The sequence below is a fragment of the Mercenaria mercenaria genome, chromosome 5 (assembly GCF_021730395.1).
Source record: "Mercenaria mercenaria strain notata chromosome 5, MADL_Memer_1, whole genome shotgun sequence".
In the NCBI taxonomy this organism is placed as follows: Eukaryota; Metazoa; Mollusca; class Bivalvia; order Venerida; family Veneridae; genus Mercenaria; species Mercenaria mercenaria.
In genome coordinates, this window is record NC_069365.1 from 97,229,271 (window position 1) to 97,250,043 (window position 20,773).

General features: G+C 34.5%; 1 protein-coding gene across 2 annotated transcripts in view; it reads right to left on the bottom strand.

Annotated features, from left to right (window-relative positions):
• Positions 1-9,963, bottom strand: part of LOC123558703 (glutamate receptor 2-like) — a 98,529-nt gene extending 88,566 nt beyond the window's left edge. Inside the window, exon 1 of one of the 2 annotated variants that reach the window (XM_053544403.1) lies at positions 9,315-9,962. In XM_053544403.1, the coding sequence (XP_053400378.1) occupies positions 9,315-9,402 (88 nt within the window). In that variant the 5' untranslated portion in view covers positions 9,403-9,962. Of the gene's footprint in view, positions 1-9,314 lie in introns of both variants that reach the window. The other variant, XM_053544402.1, reaches the window with a different exon arrangement.
• Positions 9,964-20,773: the final 10,810 nt, after the last annotated feature.

Sequence of the window (20,773 nt, forward strand, 5' to 3'; positions counted from 1 at the left end):
TACATTCTAACTTTTATTTAACAATATTTACAAATCTCGGTTTAGTAAACAATTAACAAAATCAAGAGGCATTTCTTCTGTGCAATATTAGACGACAGGAAATGCATGGCCTGGCATCAATTTCACGGTTACACTATGTATGGACAAAATTCACAGACAAAAGCTTTTATTGAGGAAGTCATTACCAAGTTTTTTTATATGAGCACCCTCCTGCCATGTTTAACTGAGTGTTACGATGCATTTAAGACACTGCTTAATGCCAAACACTCTGTTGAAAAGGCCTCAGGATGAAATCATCAACCTACAAAGATAAATTTAATGCAGTTTCTCTCCAAAGAAAGTTTAAACATCCAAATACGCAGGGTCGTTCCAAAATTAATGCAACTTATTTTATAACTTTGTATTCAAAGAATAAAAAACAGTTTTTACCGTAACCCTTCATAGTACTCTCCTTTATACTTAATACACAATTTTAGACGCTCTATCAATGGTTATAAAACAACTTTGATAATCTTCAAGATGTGCATTATTAAGGCACTGAAAAAAACTTATCCAGAGGTTTTCCTGTTGTAAACTTTTTCCCTGACAAAAACGTTTTAGCCTAAGAAATAAAGTTTGAAGATATTCGCATGGGGCTGGACTGGTGATAGGCTAAATGTTCACGATCGGTAACCAGGTTTTCTTTAGGAACTGACTTACGTAAAGACGCAATGTCATGTTTTTAATTACATTTAAAAATATTGTTCAATACAACATGTCTGTAGAAAATACACGTTACTTATTTACCATATGGAATAGTAATTTGCAACAAAACTCCTTGATTTTGTTTAAAGGGAATTTCACTGATATGTTATTTCGATTCTTACACGATAGCAAATCTGTGGCGATGTGCACCAAATATATGTTTGTTTTGTGTGTGTTTCCAGCGCACCGCGATGGCGCTTAACAATATGACATACATAACTGTGACGTACTAACAGTGACTTTGCATAATAACACACAGTTTTAGTTTCATTTGCTGAAAGGGACGGGAAAAGAAAAAAAAGATACCATGAAATCATTGCTATAGTTTTTAAGAAGGCTTTCAATCATATTTATTGTAAGATTATATATATGGGAACACATGTAAATTAGTTATTTGAACTATTTCTTCTTTCCGTTCAAACTTGAAAAGCGTTTGTAACGGGGTACTGAAACTGCTTTATTTGATTAAACGCCTAATTTTACACATAGTATATTCACTGGCGTTGTACATTAAATTAAAAAAGAAAAATCATGATAAATTATATACATAATGGTATCAAACAATGAAACACGACATATTTGACAAAATTTCTGTACAGTGCAAATTACAACGTTGCGTATAAAGCATACGTCGATCACACTACACAGCAGAGAATACTCAGCGTCTCTACTAAAACGGTAAAACAGAGAAATAATCAGAACAATGATTCAAAGCTTTTAAAAAACAGTGTTTTGAGCTTTTTCTTAAAAGTGTCTACCGAATCAGAATTTATCACTTTTACTGGTAGTTTGTTCCATAGTTTCGGCCCTACAGTTTGAAAACTTCTGTCGCCAAATGTTTTAAGGGGTAGCAAAATTATGAAGCGTTTACACTTGTAAAATACGAATGTCTCCGTGACGTATTGGACAAAATTGTAGAAAAGACAACGCGGGTGAATTCCCGGCTCACATAATATTATTGCTTTTCTTGATTTAGCATAATTAAGATAACTACAAAAAAAATGTTTTAACGTTTATAATATGACAATACATCATTTCTAAAGAAAAATCATTTTATCCAATATCTGAAGCCCAGCCCCTTTAACAGAAAAAGAACGGCCTGTGTTACAGTAAACTTTGTAAAACCTTTTTAGATGTGATCGTCTTCATTAATTATAATTTGTGTTAACCATGACAACCAGGAAGTGCTCACTAGGAGCATGTACAGTGGAGAAAATTCAAGTAACCAGATTAGTGCATTTTTGATAAATCAATTACAATGAAATGATTGATGAGCTGCATTGTAAATTCAAAATGGCTCCTAACTATCTTTGTTATCCGTACTGGCCAATTTGTCCAGCCATTCTCACAAATTTGTTTTGCACCGTAGCAGTCCTCAGAGAAAATTCATTTTCATGTTTTTTTTTTTTTTATCACATTCAAATTTACAGAATATTGAGATGGATATCCTGTTTGCAATAAGAAACATTTTTTGTTTCTAGATTAACAGTTGGCTTCAGATTATCAACCTTCACTTCTAATATATTACTTTATTAATGACGTTTCATAATTCTGGCCAAATAAGCACCTTAAGAATTGATTGACAGACCTGTATACATTTTGACCTAACTCAGTGCTGAATAAGAAGGCTTCTTTCTCCTCCTTTTCATTTTGATTTCATTATTACAATATACATTTTTGTTATATATAATTAATTGTTTTATGAAACATTCCGAGAATTATATATTTCCTTGACAGAATGAAATTCTGACAGAGCGACGCTTTGTTGATTAACAATGTGTTTAGTTTTGCGGTGATTACTATGTTCATATTTACGGTGCACAATGTGTTCAGTTTGGCGGTGTTCAGTGTGGTGGTGTACAATGTGAACAGTGTCACGGTATACTGTGTGTTAAGTGTGACGGTGTACTATGTTTTCAGTGTGGTGGTGTACAATGTATTCAGTGTGGTGTTGCACAATGTGAACAGTGTTACGGTTCACTGTGTTCAGTGTGGCGGTGTACAATATGTTAAGTGTGTCGGTGTACAATGTATTCAGTGTGGTGTTGCACAAATTCAGTGCTACGGTGTACTATGTGTTATGTGTGTCGGTGTGCAATTTGAACGGTGTGGCGGTGTATTATGTGTACAGTGTAGCGGTGTACAGTGTGAACAGTGTGACGTTGTCCTATATGTTCAGTGTGGACAAAGTTTCAGTGTGACAGTCAAAAATTTGAACAGTGTGACGATGTACTATGTGTTCAATGTTGTGGTGTACAATGTGTCCAGTGGTGTGATGTACAGTGTGTTCAGTGTTGTGGTGTACAATGTGTTCAGTGTTGTGGTGTACAGTGTGTTCAGTGTTGTGGTGTACAGTGTGTTCAGTGTTGTGGTGTACAATGTGTTCAGTGTTGTGGTGTACAGTGTGTTCAGTGTTGTGGTGTACCATATGTTCAATGTAACGGTGAACTATGTGTTCAGTGTGGTCGTGTACAGTGTGTTCAGGGTGGTGGTGTACAATGTATTCAGTGTGCCGCTGAACAATGTCTTCAGTTGGGTGGTGTACTATGTGTTCAGTTTGCCGTTGTACAGTGTGTTCAGTTGGGTGATGTACAAAGTGTTCAGTGTGGAAGTGTACAATGTGAACAGAGCCACGGTGTACTATGTGTTCAGTGTGGTGGTGTACAATGTGTTCTGTGTCGCAGTATACAATGTGTTCAGTGTGATGGTGTAAATTGTGATCAGTGTTACGGTATACAATATGTGCTCAATATGGTTGCGTACAATGTATTCAGTGTGGGGTGTAATATGTGTGTGCAATGAGTTCAGTGTGGCGGTGCACAATGTGGACAGTATTGCGGTGTACTATGTGTGCAGTTTGGCAGTGTACACTTTGTTCAGTGCCGCTGAGAACATTGTGGTGGTGTAAAATGTGAAAAGTGTGACGGTGTAAAATGTGAACAGTGTGACTTGTACTGAATGTTCAGTGTGGTGGTGTACAGAGTGAACAGTGTGGCGGTGTACTATGTACTCAATGTGACGATGTACTATGTGTTCAGTGTGGATGTGTACAATGTATCAAATTTGGCACTGAACAATGTGCAGTTGGGCGGTGTACTATGTGTTCAGTTGGGTGGTGTACAATGTGTTCAGTTGGGCGGTTTACAATGTGTTCAGTGTGATGGTGTACATTGTGTTCAGTGTGGCGGTGGACAATTTTTTCAGTGTGGTGTTGTATAATGTGTTCATTACGGCGATGAACAATGTGTTCAGTTTGGCGATGTTGAATGGGTTCAGGGTGGTGGTGTTTTTGTGGTCGTCAGTGTGGTGGTGTATAATGTGTTCAATGTAGCGATGCATAATGTGTTCAGTGTGGCGGTGTACAATGTGTTCAATGTGGTGGTGAACAGTGTCAGTGTGGTGGTGTATAATATGTTCAATGTAGCGATGCATAATGTGTTCAGTGTGGCGGTGTACAATGTGTTCAATGTGGTGGTGAACAGTGTGACGGTGTACTAAATGTTCATATCGGACCCGTACAATGTATTCAGCCTGGTGGTGTATAATGTGTTCAGTGTGGCGATGTACAATATGCTAAGTTTGGCAGTGTTTAGTTTGATGGTGCACAATATGAACCGTGTAACGGTGTGCAATGAGTAAAAATTGGCGGTGTACAATTGCTTCGGTGTTGTTGTTTAAATGTGTTCAGTTTGCCGGTGTTCAATGTGTTCAGTGTGATAGTGTACAATGTGGACTGTGTGACGGTGTACTATGTGTTCAGTGTGGCAGTGTAAAATGTATTCAGTGCGCCGGTGTACAGTATGTTCAGTGAGGCAGTGAAAAATATGTCCAGTGTGGAGGTGTACAATGTGAACAATGTGACGGTATACAATTTGTTCAGTTCGGTAGTGCACAATGTGTTCAGTGTGTTGGTGAACAATGTACTCAGTGTGGCGGTGTACAATGCGGTCAGTTGGACGGTGTACAATGAGTTCAGTGTGGTGATGCACAATGCGGTCAGTTGGACGGTGTTCAATGAGTTCAGTGTGGTGGTGTACAATGCGGTCAGTTGGACGGTGTACAATGAGTTCAGTGTGGTGGTGTACAATGCGGTCAGTTTGCCGGTGTTCAATGTGTTCAGTGTGATAGTGTACAACGTGGACTGTGTGACGGTGTACTATGTGTTCAGTGTGGCAGTGTAAAATGTATTCAGTGTGCCGGTGTACAGTATGTCCAGTGTGGCGGTGAAAAATATGTCCAGTGTGGAGGTGTACAATGTGAACAATGTGACGGTATACAATTTGTTCAGTTCGGTGGTGTACAATGTATTCAGTATGACGGTGTATATTGTGTTCAGTGTGTTGATGTACAATATGTTCAGTTTGGCGGTGTACATTTTATTCAGTTTGGTGTTTACAATGTGTTCAGTATGTTGGTGAACAATGTGTTCAGTGTGGCGGTGTACAATGCGGTCAGTCGGACAGTGTACAATGAGTTCAGTGTGGTGATGCACAATGCGGTCAGTTGGACGGTGTACAATGGGTTCAGTGTGTTGGTGAACAATGTGTTCAGTGTGGAGGTGTACAATGCGGTCAGTTGGACGGTGTACAATGAGTTCAGTGTGGTAATGCACAATGCGGTCAGTTGGACGGTGTACAATGAGTTCAGTGTGGTGGTGTACATGGTTTTCAGTTTGACAGTGTATAATGTGTTCAATATGGCAGTGTATAATGTGTTCATTGGCAAAAATGGTCTATGCAGTGTATAATGTGTTCAGTTCATGAAAGTGTTAAATGATGTGTGTCAGTATGGCAGTGTATAATGCGTTCAGTATGACAGTGTATAATGTGTTCAGTATGGCAGTGTATAATGTGTTCAGTATGGCAGTGTATAATGTGTTCAGTATGACAGTGTATAATGTGTTCAGTATGGCAGTGTATAATGTGTTCAGTATGACAGTGTATAATGTGTTCAGTACGGCAGTGTATAATGTGTTCAGTATGGCAGTGTATAATGTGGCAGTGTATAATGTGTTCAGTATGACAGTGTATAATGTGTTCAGTATGGCAGTGTATAATGTGTTCAGTATGGCAGTGTATAATGTGTTCAGTATGACAGTGTATAATGTGTTCAATATGGCAGTGTATAATGTGTTCAGTATGGCAGTGTATAATGTGTTCAGTATGGCAGTGTATAATGTGTTCAGTATGGCAGTGTATAATGTGTTCAGTATGACAGTGTATAATGTGGCAGTGTATAATGTGTTCAGTATGACAGTGTATAATGTGTTCAATATGACAGTGTATAATGTGTTCAATATGACAGTGTATAATGTGTTCAGCATGACAGTGTATAATGTGTTCAATATGACAGTGTATAATGCGTTCAATATGACAGTGTATAATGTGTTCAATATTCAGTATGACAGTGTATAATGTGTTCAATATAACAGTGTATAATTTGTTCAATATGGCAGTGTATAATGTGTTCAGTATGGCAATGTATAATGTGTTCAATATGACAGTGTATAATGTGTTCAATATGACAGTGTATAATGTGTTCAGTATGACAGTGTATAATGTGTTCAGTATGGCTGTGTATAATGCGTTCAATATGACAGTGTATAATGTGTTCAATATTCAATATGACAGTGTATAATGTGTTCAATATGACAGTGTATAATGCGTTCAATATGACAGTGTATAATGTGTTCAGTATGACAGTGTATAATGTGTTCAGTATGGCAGTGTATAATGTGTTCAGTATGACAGTGTATAATGTGTTCAGTATGACAGTGTATAATGTGTTCAATATGACAGTGTATAATGTGTTCAATATGACAGTGTATAATGTGCCTAGTTTGGCGATGTTTAATATGTTCAGTTTTGCAATATATATTGTGTTCAGATTGACGATGTACCATTGGTTATTTGTGTTGGTGTGCAATGTGCATATTGTGACGGAGTATAATATTCTCAGTTTGTAAGTTTACAATGTGTTCGGTTTGGTGGTGTAAAATGTGTTTAATGCCTGTTGTGGTATATATTTTTACTTTCTACCTTTACTCAATGACAGCGCTGACTGCACGTATTCACTTCCAATTAAATGCTAAGAAGGTCATTTACGACATTGAGTTTTCGATGTGTGATTCTGTTTGTATTTTAAAATGACAGGTCAAACTCGAAAACATCGATTTTATCCCTTTGAGGGAGCATCACACAGTTTCAGCTCTTTGAACTGCACAATGAATTCCATTAAGTCTATATCTAAATTGTTAATCTAAATAAAACTTTTCAGATTGAAAAAAGCGAGCATTCTGTATATTTAAAATGTAAAAGTTTATAAATCTTTTTCTGACTGTTTTAAGTTTGCATTGGAACATATATATTGATATCCAATTCTGGTTTAACATTCCCGGGTCTTATTCGCTCCATCATATGCGTGCATATCTACTGACTCATTAGATGAAGTCATTCTAGAATATCCATAGTTTAGAAATTGTACACTTTGAACTTTTTTTTCTGACTGAAAACAAATGAGACTGTTGTCGCTGACACTGACGACAGTCTGTAACCACATTACAATCAATTTCTGACGACTGACTTAAAATTTATTGCTGACGCTTAATTGACTTATAGTTCATTGCTGACGCTTGGCTTAATGTTTATTGCTGATGATTGACATAATCTATTGCTGGCGCTTGACTTAATATTTATTGTTAATGATTGACTTAGAATTTATTGCTGATGATTGACATAATTAATTGCTGGCGCTTGACTTAATATTGATTGTTGATGATTGACTTGGAATTCATTGTTGATGATTGACATAAAGCGCTTGACTTAATATCTATAATAATTGTTGATGATTGACTTAGAATTCATTGCTGATGATTGACATAATTTATTGCTGGCGCTTGACTTAATATCTATAATAATTGTTGATGATTGACTTAGAATTATTCATTGCTGATGATTGACATAATTTATTGCTGGCGCTTGACTTAATATCTATAATAATTGTTGATGATTTACTTAGAATTTATTGCTGATGATTGACATAATTTATTGCTGGCGCTTGACTGAATATTTATTGTCACACCATGACCATATGTAAATGTAAAAGAGAAAGCATTCTAACATGACTTCATCTGCACACACTTTAATGAATATGTCCAAATAATTGTTGTTTGCTACGTAAACGTGTTTTGTAGTTACTGATATGTTCATATTTTTAAGTGTCACAGCCTTGTCTACATTCTATAATGCTCTATAAATGTTCAAATAATTGTTGTTTGCATAATCTACGTAAGCGTGTTTTGTCGTAACTGATATATTCATATTTTTAAGTGTCACATCCTTGTCTACATTCTATATTGCTCTTATGTGTGTAAAAAACGACAATACTATTTAACGCCAAGTTACCATAGCTAACAATTGATGTCTTTATAACAACAGTTATTTTATTATCAATCAGCCTGTTCTACGTAAAATCAATCCGAAAAAATCCCAACAGTTCCGGTTAGAAGAATAAAACATTAAACCAGTTAATCATCAAATATTCCACGCAATAACATGATCACATGATAATAGCACCCGAGGGAATTGTGTGACTAATGCTATCAAATAGTTGTCATACTTTTAAGGACGGTTGTCTTATGTCTAAATCTAATTATGTTGAAACATATTAAAATGCTATAAATTCTAAATACATTTAAAGGTATTTTAAATGTGTTTAATCACAGATATAAAGCAGTACCACCATTAGACATGCTATAACACACTGGATAATTATTTCCTAAAATATATTAGAAAATTTAATGTAAAATATGCAGGTTAATTGATGATTTCTTTCTAACATCATTTTTCTTCTGCAAATAAGCGATGTATGATGGTAATATTGAAAAGAGCCCTAGAAATATCTCGACACAGCATGATAAGAGTTTCTTATGCCAATTATGAGAGTTAACATGTAGGCAAGTTATGATCAGCTAATGAGCGTCTTAGACTTTGTTAGGAACAGATGCCGCGTTAGTTGTAGCCAGCCAAATATAAATTTTATAAGTTTCATGCTTTTTTATGCCGATTCCATAGTGTCATCGTCAGCTGAGGTCAGTAGATATTTTGCTTTCTATAATGGTAGGAAAACTGGACACCTCCGAACAAGGTTTAAAGCGTACACGTATCCCTTTAGGATGGAAAAACGGTTCTGGCATTCGAATTTGTTTCCATCAACAATATTTAATTGTATACACATCGTTATACAAATAATGAGATATATTTATTTTTTAAAATAATAATTAAGTACAAAATTGAACAAATTATTACTAGACCATTAATTTCGCTACAAAATATAGGTAAATGTATATGTTTTGTTGATGGTGATAGATAATACATTCTAACAAAACATGGCGAAGTAACTTTTGCATGTGTTTGGTGAGTAACTTAGTCCTTGAACATTAGCTCTAAAGGATCTGCCGCAATAAGATTTAAAATAAAATCAACCTAAACTCTTCAAAAGAAAATCTGAGCATTGCTGGTCATTATTCGCATGAAATAATTATAGATATGATACAACATCTAGATATTTACCTATTTTCATAGGATCACGTCGGTCAGGAGTCACTCCTACTATACACAGGACATATATAGTACACAACTTCAGTAGCAGAGTCATCATGGCGCCTGTTAATGTACGTGTCGAATGTATAAAAAGCTTTAAATCCTGTCACCAAGGATAAAAATCTCAATACAAAATCATGAATTATAAATCGAAAACAGTCTTAATAGAATGTTGTTTGTTGAATATCACATAGTTCATGATCCAGTGGACATTCGGGCTGTAACGTCTGTAATTTGTCCGCAGCAACCTGTCTGTATTGTCCAGTTGCACTTCACGCCCCGACAGCATCGTCAGAAATCATGCTAGCCTGTCCAGTCCAATTATACTGTACATTTTCGTTCTATTGGTATTTTAACAACGGATAAATATTTATCCTATTCACTGAATAAATGTATTGCGCATTTGGTTAAATTCCGTATGATAAAACAATCTCTTGATTGATTCCAATTATTTTAATTTTCTTTCATTTCATTTCATTTCCATTTCCTAAGACATTTATTCTATTCGTGTCATATCACACTGTACACAGTCTAAATCAATATGACTTCCGGTGAATTCGTTCCTGTGTCTATTACAGACTTGCAGTCGAGGAACGATTTTTGGATTTTCCCAATACAGCTTTGAAGTAATGGGCTGCTATTTAGATATTGTCTGCTGTAAGCTTGGAAGTAGTACAAACTCTTTGTCAAATTATTCCGTCTATTTGATTTAGATAATGACAAAACTGAGAAAAGATTTTTATCAGCGGAATTCCCTGCCTTTTTTAAAAGTGTTTGTAGCATTATTTGTCTTTAATACTTCTGCTACCATGACGGAGATACCGTTCACAACAAATGTATTTATACTTACTATATTAGTATTTAAACACATCACACAAAAAACTAAACTGTATAAAGTACATGTATACCAGTGCTCTACTAAATCATATATAGCCGTAAACCATATATCTTAATGTATTGTATGATTATACAAATTAATCCAAAATGGTAAAAATAAAATCTATAAATAGATACATAGGACGCAAAAGATGCCACAAAGTGAAACAATAACAGTTTCGGTTTGATCGAGTCTGTTCAAGAGAGGTAATGACACGTAAAAACACCTGTCACGCCCACTTAGCTCTGACTTGAGAGGAACTGTAATGTAACCCCATAAAAGCACTTCTAGGTATGTATCTCATTATGACTCTGTTGTTTGTACCGTTGGGAATAAGATGAACAGGATGGTGTATTAATGAAGACACATAACTTCAAATATAGAGGACCAGTTATATCGATACTGAATTGCATAATATAAACCGACAACATTAATAATTATCAAACTACATTAACAGGAAAATGAAGTTTAACGGCTAAAAATCTTGCATGTACAGTATAAGTTATACAAATTTATAAAAGATAGTACAATGATATCACAGTGCGTTTAATAACGTTTTGATTGCATATCAAACGGGTATATTTTGTCCCACACGTTCAGTTGACATGGTGTTCTTTAATAGGCAACATAAAGGTCACAGCCTACGACAGTACTTTAACAGGTTCCCGTCAAGTAATTGAAAAACAAAGTAATAAGACGTACAGAGTCCTTATAAATTAGTAACGAATACCAAAATGCATAACACAGTTTTCTCAAAATACCATTTTTGGAGGGTAAGTTGCCGCTCGCAGTCTGTTTTCGATATTACCGTTCATTTGTTTATTATCCCTTGTTCAAAAGAATTTCAGTAAAGTAATAGCATTAGGGTTAACATATGTTTCTGGATTCTGAACCAGTATTAACCAGTATTAACTTGTTCGCCACAAGTAAATGTCATCTTCTCAACCTAAACCTGGATGTGACGAATAATTTTAAACATGCTTTCTGTCAAATGATGCTTTTCCCGAGGATTAAAATCTTGGTACAAAGTTCCATAGATATGCATTCGACCCACTGAGTTAAAGGTCCATTACTAAGAGAAAGTGAGTTTACAATTTTTTTCATAGCCAGTGCATAGACTTCTGCAAGACACTAAATAATGAAGATTGGCAGGTCAAAATTTACAGAAGGTCTTTGGAACTCAAAGAAATGTATGTGTATTATGTTGAAATTTCAATGAATCGACAGAATGACCCCCCAGGTCTTTTTAACTTTCTTCATACTTCATAGAAAAATAATTGTACATATACTGCGATTTATTTCGAATTTCTACATACCAACTTTCATTTTCCAATAAAATGAAATAGTTTCTGTGCTTTTTAAAAGAAATTAAAATGTTCACTTTCCTTAGTATTGGACCATTAAGCTTGTGGTACAAATGTTAGTGCGATTTTAAACGCTATAAAAACAAAACAATCCTTTTTCCGATATTGACATTTCCGAGAGTTATTATTAACCCATCCTATAAACGAACCAGACAAAAACTATTAACAGAAGACATCATAATTAGTTCGCTAATGCAGTCCGATATGATAGAATTTTGTCTGTTAAATAAGCCGGTGCTCCAGACCGCGGGGTGTTGCTCTCTATGTCCTTTCAAGTATACCTCGCATTTTCGACCTCTTAATACATTATATATGCCCATGTATTTGACACCAATTCCAGTTCATTTTGATATTTTTAAGATGATACTCGGCAATTTTCATGTGTTCGCGTATTCGAATTAGGCAACTCGGCATTCTTCAGTAGTAAACATAGCACACTGCTTTAAAGCTCGAAAAATACGAAAATTGTATAAGTTTCTAATTGTCAGTACGTGTTCACTACTTAAACGTATGCATGAAAGTTTTTATAGAATTTTTAAAACTTGAATGTATTTCATACACAAGTTAAAATGAAACAAAAACAACAATGCTTTGGATACTCACAGTTGACATAAAGCTACATGTTAAGTAGGTATTTTAGTAATTTAGTGAAAAATAAACGAGATCTGAGATGTTGACACAATATAATACAAAACTCGAATTATTATTATTATTATTATTATTATTATTATTATTATACATTTATATAGCATACTCTTCATGGTGTGCTTTATATACAACGGTATCCACTCAATGCAACACATACTTTATCTACCATTACAGACACATAGTGATCTGACCAGAATAACAAATTGAGAAACACCCAAGAACACACAGAGAGAGAGAGAGAGAGAGAGAGAGAGAGTCATATCCACAACAATAACTACCAAAACAACCGTATCAACTACTTCAGTACTTAGCATTTATATCGTAAAATTAAGTAGTTATCATGAACTAAGATATGACAACACGTGTCGCCAATAAACCAAATGAATCATATTTGAATCATATTTATTTGTTCGGCCGATTCAGGACCCAGACTAACCCCCACCCCAGCAAATTAACATTATAAAACTATACTGATAATATATACTATTATAGGAGATTTTTCCTGAATATAATTTGGAGTTAACTTCTTAGTTGAATAGACATATTACACTTCAGAAACAACATGATGTGACCAGACTTAAGTACAAAAGTCCTGTGTCGCTGTATATATTAATACATTAAACATAGGGCGTTGCGTAAGAGAACCTGTATTAGTGACAAAAATTCAAAATTGAGATAACAAAATATTCATGAAGAACATTCTTTTACCTTTCAAATCTGAAAATTTAAAGTAATTATCTTCACTCTTTCAAGAGCTACAATGCTCTTAAGTAAGTCACCGAAGGCATTTTCAGATGTGTCGTTAAGAACGTCATGAACGCAGTTTGACGTCGTTGTACATGGTGTGTACTTTTTAAGCCATTAATGGAACAAATTATGCGTATCACTTACTAAATATCATCATACAGTTGAATATTTTGGAACAGTTTAAAGTGATTTTACTGAAAAATAGCTTAACCGTATATTTTGGGTTCCATCACAGGCACCTCTATATTTTCATGATGCATGGGTGCTTTGGAATTTCCATTGCCATGACAACACAAATAACATTTATACGAAAAATATGGTAGAATTGCCTTAGATAACTGAATCACAGAACATAAGAAAAACAATGGTTTTCCAGTATTTTAAACTACTTATTATGCAATATTCATATCATATCACTAATACAGGTTTTCTCATGGAACGGCCCAATTACCATACAATAAACAGTAGCTGAGTCATATGGGAGTCACGGTAAATATTTAAATACATATACAAATATCTGTCAATATCTCGACGCAGACCATGGAAACACACATGTAATAACCCATTTATTTTGTTGCTGTTACTTAAACATCAATTGACTATTACGCCCTATAGAGAAATTATTACTGGATATCCGCTCTAGTAAGACACCAGTGAGCCGCTTACAGGTCTGTATATCATGTTTGAATTGTCTCCCATTGACTTTGCAAAGCTTAGAAATCATCAGCAGCACTGAATTATTACCAAAATGTCCTTTAAACTCTATTATTTAATAATTCTTCCTTATAAATATCAGACAAATCAAAAACCCCGAATGAGTATTAAATTTAGCATTTCTATAATTGGTACTGGCTTATGGTAGCAAATGATTATCAAGGAGTTGGTATAAGCAAATATGGGCAATAGGAGACGAATATCCACTGGCACCAGATCAAAAAGAAAATGCCAATGTTTAACGTTTGTATTGAATAATATAACGAGCACATTTCAAATCTACCAAAAGCAGCATTTCAGCAATGTTAATATATTTTACATGGGCCGTCAGGTTATAATAAATATTTAAACTTTCAATGCTAAGTTTTTGCATAATCCTCTAGCAATACCTTCAGGTAATGTGAGAACATAAAAGAGTAGAATATGTTGTTTAACAGCATTTATCTAAAGAAAAAACATTTCTAACTTTAACTGAGTCCATTTTTGCAAAGAAACTACCTTATTATTATTATTATTATTATTATTAAGAAATCTTGTTTTGAAATTGTTTCTTCTCTTCTGGTCTGTTTGCCTTCTGCAAATGCATGAATCATTAATACGAGCAGTTCGTGCCTTTGTGTAAGGTATTCACCTGGTGAGGATTACCTTTATTTACACCTTTAAGTTTGGAACACTAGGGAAAGGAGGAGATGTTTTTGTTCACAATTAAGCACGTATGTCCCCCATTGAAAATTTGCAAATAACTGTTCTAAACTCGTACAATGAATAATTAATATAATCTAGTTCCATTCTCTCTCAGACGGCAACATTAAATGGACTATTTTCTGTTAAAATAAGAACTTTCTTGGATAGAATTACTCATTTGTAAGGATGTAGAACTGTTTTTGTTTTCTTTGTTCGTCCGTCCTCGTTGACTATATGAACTTCATGCATATATTAATTCAAACTTGAATTTCGTCCTGGAGTGATAAACCACAACATTTGTCATTCTACATCCTTACAGATGAGTAATTCTATCCAAGAAAGTTCTTATTTTAACAGAAAATAGTCCATTTAATGTTGCCGTCTGAGAGAGAATGGAACTAGATTATATTAATTATTCATTGTACGGATTATTAAAACTTTTAGACACGAATTGTGAAAATTTGGAAGACAACGAATGATTATTGCAGTAAATATTTCAAAGATAAACTCTGAAATTACAGTGTGATCGATATCTACTGTCAAATATTCAACGGCAATCCTTCCTCCGGGGAGTTCATTTAACACATTTCCAGGCATTCAGTATGAGAAACATTTGCAATTGTTTTGAAAATATATCTACGACTTGCATCAAAGTGTATGTAAACTTGATGTCACAATTCCAAATTAAAGTAGTACAGACATTAAATTATTTGTCTTTGATTATGACAAGCATATAATTTAGTCAATATATTGTGCCTTGTGAAATATTCCTCATTCTTCTGAAGAATAATTGCAGACTAGTAGGCGTCATTACGCAGTGGAATATTCATACAAAATACATTTATCACATACGAGTATTTATATACGGTATAGGGTGATATGATATGTATAAATATTTCTATTGCTATCAACGATATTATATACTCCGGACAGAAATATTACCTGGTAAAATTAACCTTTAGCCTGCCGAATTTCGAACAAATGGACTGGTCTATGGATGTGCAGGTTGATCTTGGTCTGCACTGGACGCAAAGGCAAAATTACTTGCCACCAGCAATCTAAAGGTTAATATATATATATATTAATGTTTTGTAGGTAATATTTCTGCCCGGATGTTATAATATCATTGATAGCAACATAAATATTAGAAAGATCTACAACATCTCCCAGTTATGAATAAAATCAAAGTTGTCAGCTAACGGGTTCAAATGTCTAAGATAATCAACGTCAGAGCGATAATGACCTTGTACCTTTATTTGTTGAAACGAGACTTAAGCCCTCTACAGACGGTAGGTTTTGGTTGTACAACACCAATTAAATTTAAGATGTACAGCCATATATTATCATGTGTATGATGCTATTCCTTGATTTCGTAAATCTTAAGTCTTGACTTACAGATTAGGACATGTTCTATTTCGTACGTTTTGCCTTACGTACCACCCACGTTGACAAGCAACAAATTGGTAAATAATTAGTTGATAAGAGGCAAGTGAATGAAATTCCAGAAACAATTGCCCAAAAAATAAACACAAATCTGAATATAAACTGGCTTCTAATGCATAATGGAAAAAGGATGACACTGAAAAGTTAAATGATTTGAGCTGCGCCATGAGAAAACCAACAAAGTGCGTTTCCGACCAGCATCCGCGCAGTCTGGTCCATGCTGTTCGCTAACGGTTTCTCTAATTGCAACAGACTTTGAAATCAAACATCATCGATCCTGACCAGACTGCGCGGATGTTTAGGCTGGTCTGCATCCATGCTGGTCGCAAAGCCACTATGTTGGTTTTCTCATGGCGTGGCTCATTTGTGTCATGCGTAATTAAATTCATGGGACATAAAAAGGTGAATATTATTTTTTATTATTAATGGTTACATTCTTTTCAGTACCTGATGCACTATATTTACTAGGTAAATCTCTGTGATTTATATGGGAATGGAATACTGTCTGTATGTGAAAAATGTACAATTTCAAAATTGTACATCTTTGAGATAATTAGTGTTGTACAACAAAAACCTACCGTCTGTAGAGGGCTTTACTGACGTAGAACCGATTATTACGGAGAGACTAGAACAGCACCAGACGGTTGTTAGTAATTTAGGACGATTACGTTTTTGCTCAGTACCACAATTTTGATCTAGGTAGGCACGAGGGAGTAATTAATAATGCTTTTCATTTGCACAGTGATAATATTAAAGTTGCACCGCTGGCTGAAAATAATTTCCAAACAATTGGGCGCGCGCATTGATCTTTTGGCGATTTTATTAAATCATCGGGGAAATAAAACAATACTGTAATTACTGAGAACGGTTGCATGTGCATCAAAGAAATATAATCGATATGAAACATGAACAGCGAGATTTGTCTAATGGTGCGTTAGGACATTGTGAGAGAAATCTGGCATTAATCAGAGAGACAAATCTCCAAGGGTAAAAGTAGTTTCCCACTTACTGATTATGTATGACGTGTACTCAGACTTCAAAAAAATTATTTGTCTTTTTCTGTCTCAAATTTGTGAGACGATATTGGTTGACCATATTTTAATAAACCATAAGAACTACTTTATCTGTAATGAAATTAAAAAGTTTCTTGTTAATTTGTAGCAATGTCTACTTTTAAACGTTAGCATGCAAGAAGTCGGGTTATGCTTCCTTAACAAAGATACAACAACAAAAATTATATACAGGAAAAAACTGAAAGATTTCTTCAACGCAAGCTTTGTATATATTCAAATACGACCACAGAGATTAAGTAGGTCTAATTGTAGTTTTTTTAATGTTAATTAGCACAAAATATTAGTTTATCCTTATTGTTTTATCAATAGAGGCATGGAATAGTTTTGCAAGCTAACATGCAGTTCCACTTTCGTCCAATAACTGGCTAAAACAGTGTTGAGAGTTCTGTGAAATTTTCACTTTTTCTATTCCTTCCATTTAGGTTTTTTTATCTTTAGACGTATGAAATGAATTAATATGACAAAGAACAACACGTTGCCAAATCGATAATATTTGCAGAGAGATTTTTATGGCAAACAACAAATAATGTGAATTTACAATGTTTTGAGAAACGTTACCGAAACTTATCCAGCCGGCTTTTTATTGGCAGCAGTTTTGAACGCGAAGACCATTTACGTTCACAAATTGTCACGCAGTACACTAATTGCGTCTAGAACTTTGATATATGTCAAAATAAGGAAAATAAATTTTCTCCATGTTTCAATGGACAATGGGAAATAACTTATTTTTGAAACCAAGTCTATTACATGGAACATCTTAATATTGATTTTATCAAGTTTATAGAAACAAGGATAAAAATACAATAGAGACGATTAAATAATACAACCTTCCTGAAAAGAATCCTTACAGCAGTAAACATATGTTTAGAAAAAATACGACAAAGCCTTGGAACGTTAGAAAAACTATAGAGGAGTTTAAACCAGTTTATGGTGCACAAGAAACCTCACTTTTAATTATCAACATATTCAAAAGTCACTGGACAGCGCGAACGAAAGTCCTGCAGATGAATCCCTAAATGCGTCATGGTAATATAGACACACTGTGTAAAACATGAAAATGCTCGTGTAAAGGTACATAAAATCACCCAAAAGAACCATGTACGAATGAACTCCATGCCTTAGCAGATGACACAGCAATAGCAAAATCACCGAAACAGGTGTAAGGCAAGTATCGGAATACATTACTTGTAGTCAAAGTTAGATTTAAGAACTGCCTATCATGTAGTCTGCCCCTTTTCCATTGGACACACTTAAACAAGAACGCATAGCATCCGACTGTATAGGGGCTAACAATCAAACATGCGGTGTGTATCAAAGTAGTCAGGTCATAACTTCTTTTAATGAAATGCTTTATTAGTTAAACAAATACAACTGCCAAATAGCCCGTACCCTGAAACTCACTATGTTTGTGGACGTAATCTTCAGAAGAATCATGAAGTGTAAACCAACACTCCAGTGGATTTCAAACCAGCAAACTCCGGAATGGATGGAGTCTCTTTATTCCTACTTAGTATATTTTGAAGAAGTGCATACATGTATTATGAATACAATTGAATGCTTCGATTATTGTATTTTATACAGAATGATAAAAGCATTGTCTGTATTGCTGGCATATTTTCCAAAGAGTAATTCTATCCAACAAGCTTTAATCTGAGCGTAAAGTGGCCCATTAAGAGAGTCCAAAACATAATTATATCAATTATTAATTCAGTGTATGGAGAATACTGAAACATTTAGCTACAATTTCGGACAACTTTGAACACAACGAAAGATCATTACAGGGAAATATTTCATAAATATAATCTCATATCGGAGCATGATCAATATCTACTGCCAAATATTCAAAGGAAAATCTTTCTCCACAGATTTCATTGTAACAGCAACAAACCAATGTATCTGGTATGGCCTACATATGTGAGGGTTTTTTTTTTTTCAGACAACTGCGACTTAAAGCTAAATGTACGGCTATACTAAGCTGTTATGCTTGAATATCAATATCATTCAACTATTTTAAGTTATTTCTCAGTCGTTTTACATAGTCACTGTATAAAACAGAATAAAGAAATGATATCCCAAACAGTTTATTTATCAAGAATGTAGGCTTAGAATAATAGGTATATGTGAAGGAACACATTTTAGTGGCAATACAAATGCATCTAAAATATAGAAAATATTAGGGCTCTTAGATTTATATACAATGACTGTGTTAGTCCATATGAAACCCTGCTTGATAGATCTGGTCTTCCTATGTTAGAGACTAGGAGAATGAGAACGGCAGCTTTAGAGGTTTCTAAAATTTTAAACAAGAATGATCCGGAGTATGTACATGATCTTGTTAATATAAAAGACTCTCATTACAATTTTAGGTATACAAATACAGTTGAACTGCCAAAGGTTAGAACAACCAGGTATGGATTAAATTCATTCAGGTACTCTGCCGCCAAACTGGTACCCTTCCGAAATCATTCTAGAGAAATAACTTTTTTCCCAGTTTAAATAAATGATTGCTCAGCGGGATGGTGAGTCCTGCTCGTGTCCTGCATGCCTTGTTAGTAGTTGTTACAGAGTTTGGCTAAGGGAGTACTTTATACCATATGTATTTTTAACTCTTGTGATCTTGTGAATAAACTAATTTGTGCATGTGCCATGCTTTGTGCAATTTGTTTTGTATTATGCATAACAGCAGCATATATTATACTTTACTACTTTTGCATATGTGTTTATGCCATTAGCAACAAAAATCATGTGCTGTTTACATATCATGTCATTTGGAAGTCTGTTCATTGCTTAAATGTGATTTGTTTTACCTTATCATAACTGCTGTTATCTAGTAGTATGCTAGTCTGGTTTTAGCTGTGCAGGTTTTAACATTGCTAGTCTTTTAATACTTATAATTACCATTTGCTATCTTATGCTGGTAGTCTTAACTCTGCTTTTGTTGAGATATATAAAACATGTTTTATAAGTTTAGTATTGCTTATATTTTAATATGTTTAATGTCCTACGCTTTGCTATGCTTTGCTTTTGTTATCATGTCATCCATATTATTTACTAGTCGGTTTAAAAGCTCTGCAGAGCTTGTGTTATATTGTTCTGATATCCGACTTAAATAAATTTTACTTGACTTGACTAGAAATTTCTGCTGTCACCAAATATATAGTATTATAAATGATGATGATCATTTTCCAAGAGAAATTCCACACAATTACAATTCATCAACTTTGTTGCAACACAGGAAGGCAGCAGTATAATTACAAACTACATGTAGTATAATTGGACATGTTTGACTGCGACATGTCAAAATTCAAACCGGAACAGTACAGGCATTAAATAATTTTATATTCCTTTGTGTCAGACATTAGTAAATATCTAGTACCAACTGCTAAGATGAGGAAAGCATCTACCGATTCTCCGGAGAATTTATTATAACGAATTAGGCGCCATTACGAAGTCGAATAATATAGAAACGTGTTTGGTCAGAACTTACGACGAGATAGATAGATATAGATAGATAGGTTCCAGGTTATTATGTATAATTAGGGCTGTTATATTTCGATCTTCTCAGATCGTTCAGCACGGCTTTTATGACGTGTTATTGGTACTGTTTAGTTTCTCAGTATGAACATTTCGGCCTGGGTGATTCCAATACTCCCGATTTCATAACTTTGGATATTGTATAATCACCCATTGGATATGGTGCCTGTTTTTTAATTTTGTTTTTTGATATGATATTATTTGAGAAATAATAAGTTACTAAGCGGGGTTTATCGTAGAATAACCCGATTTTATTCGTTCTTATGCGAAACAATATATCATTCAGGCATACGGCCTTCGTGATATATTCTTACGCATAAGAACTCAAAACACGGGTTATTCTTC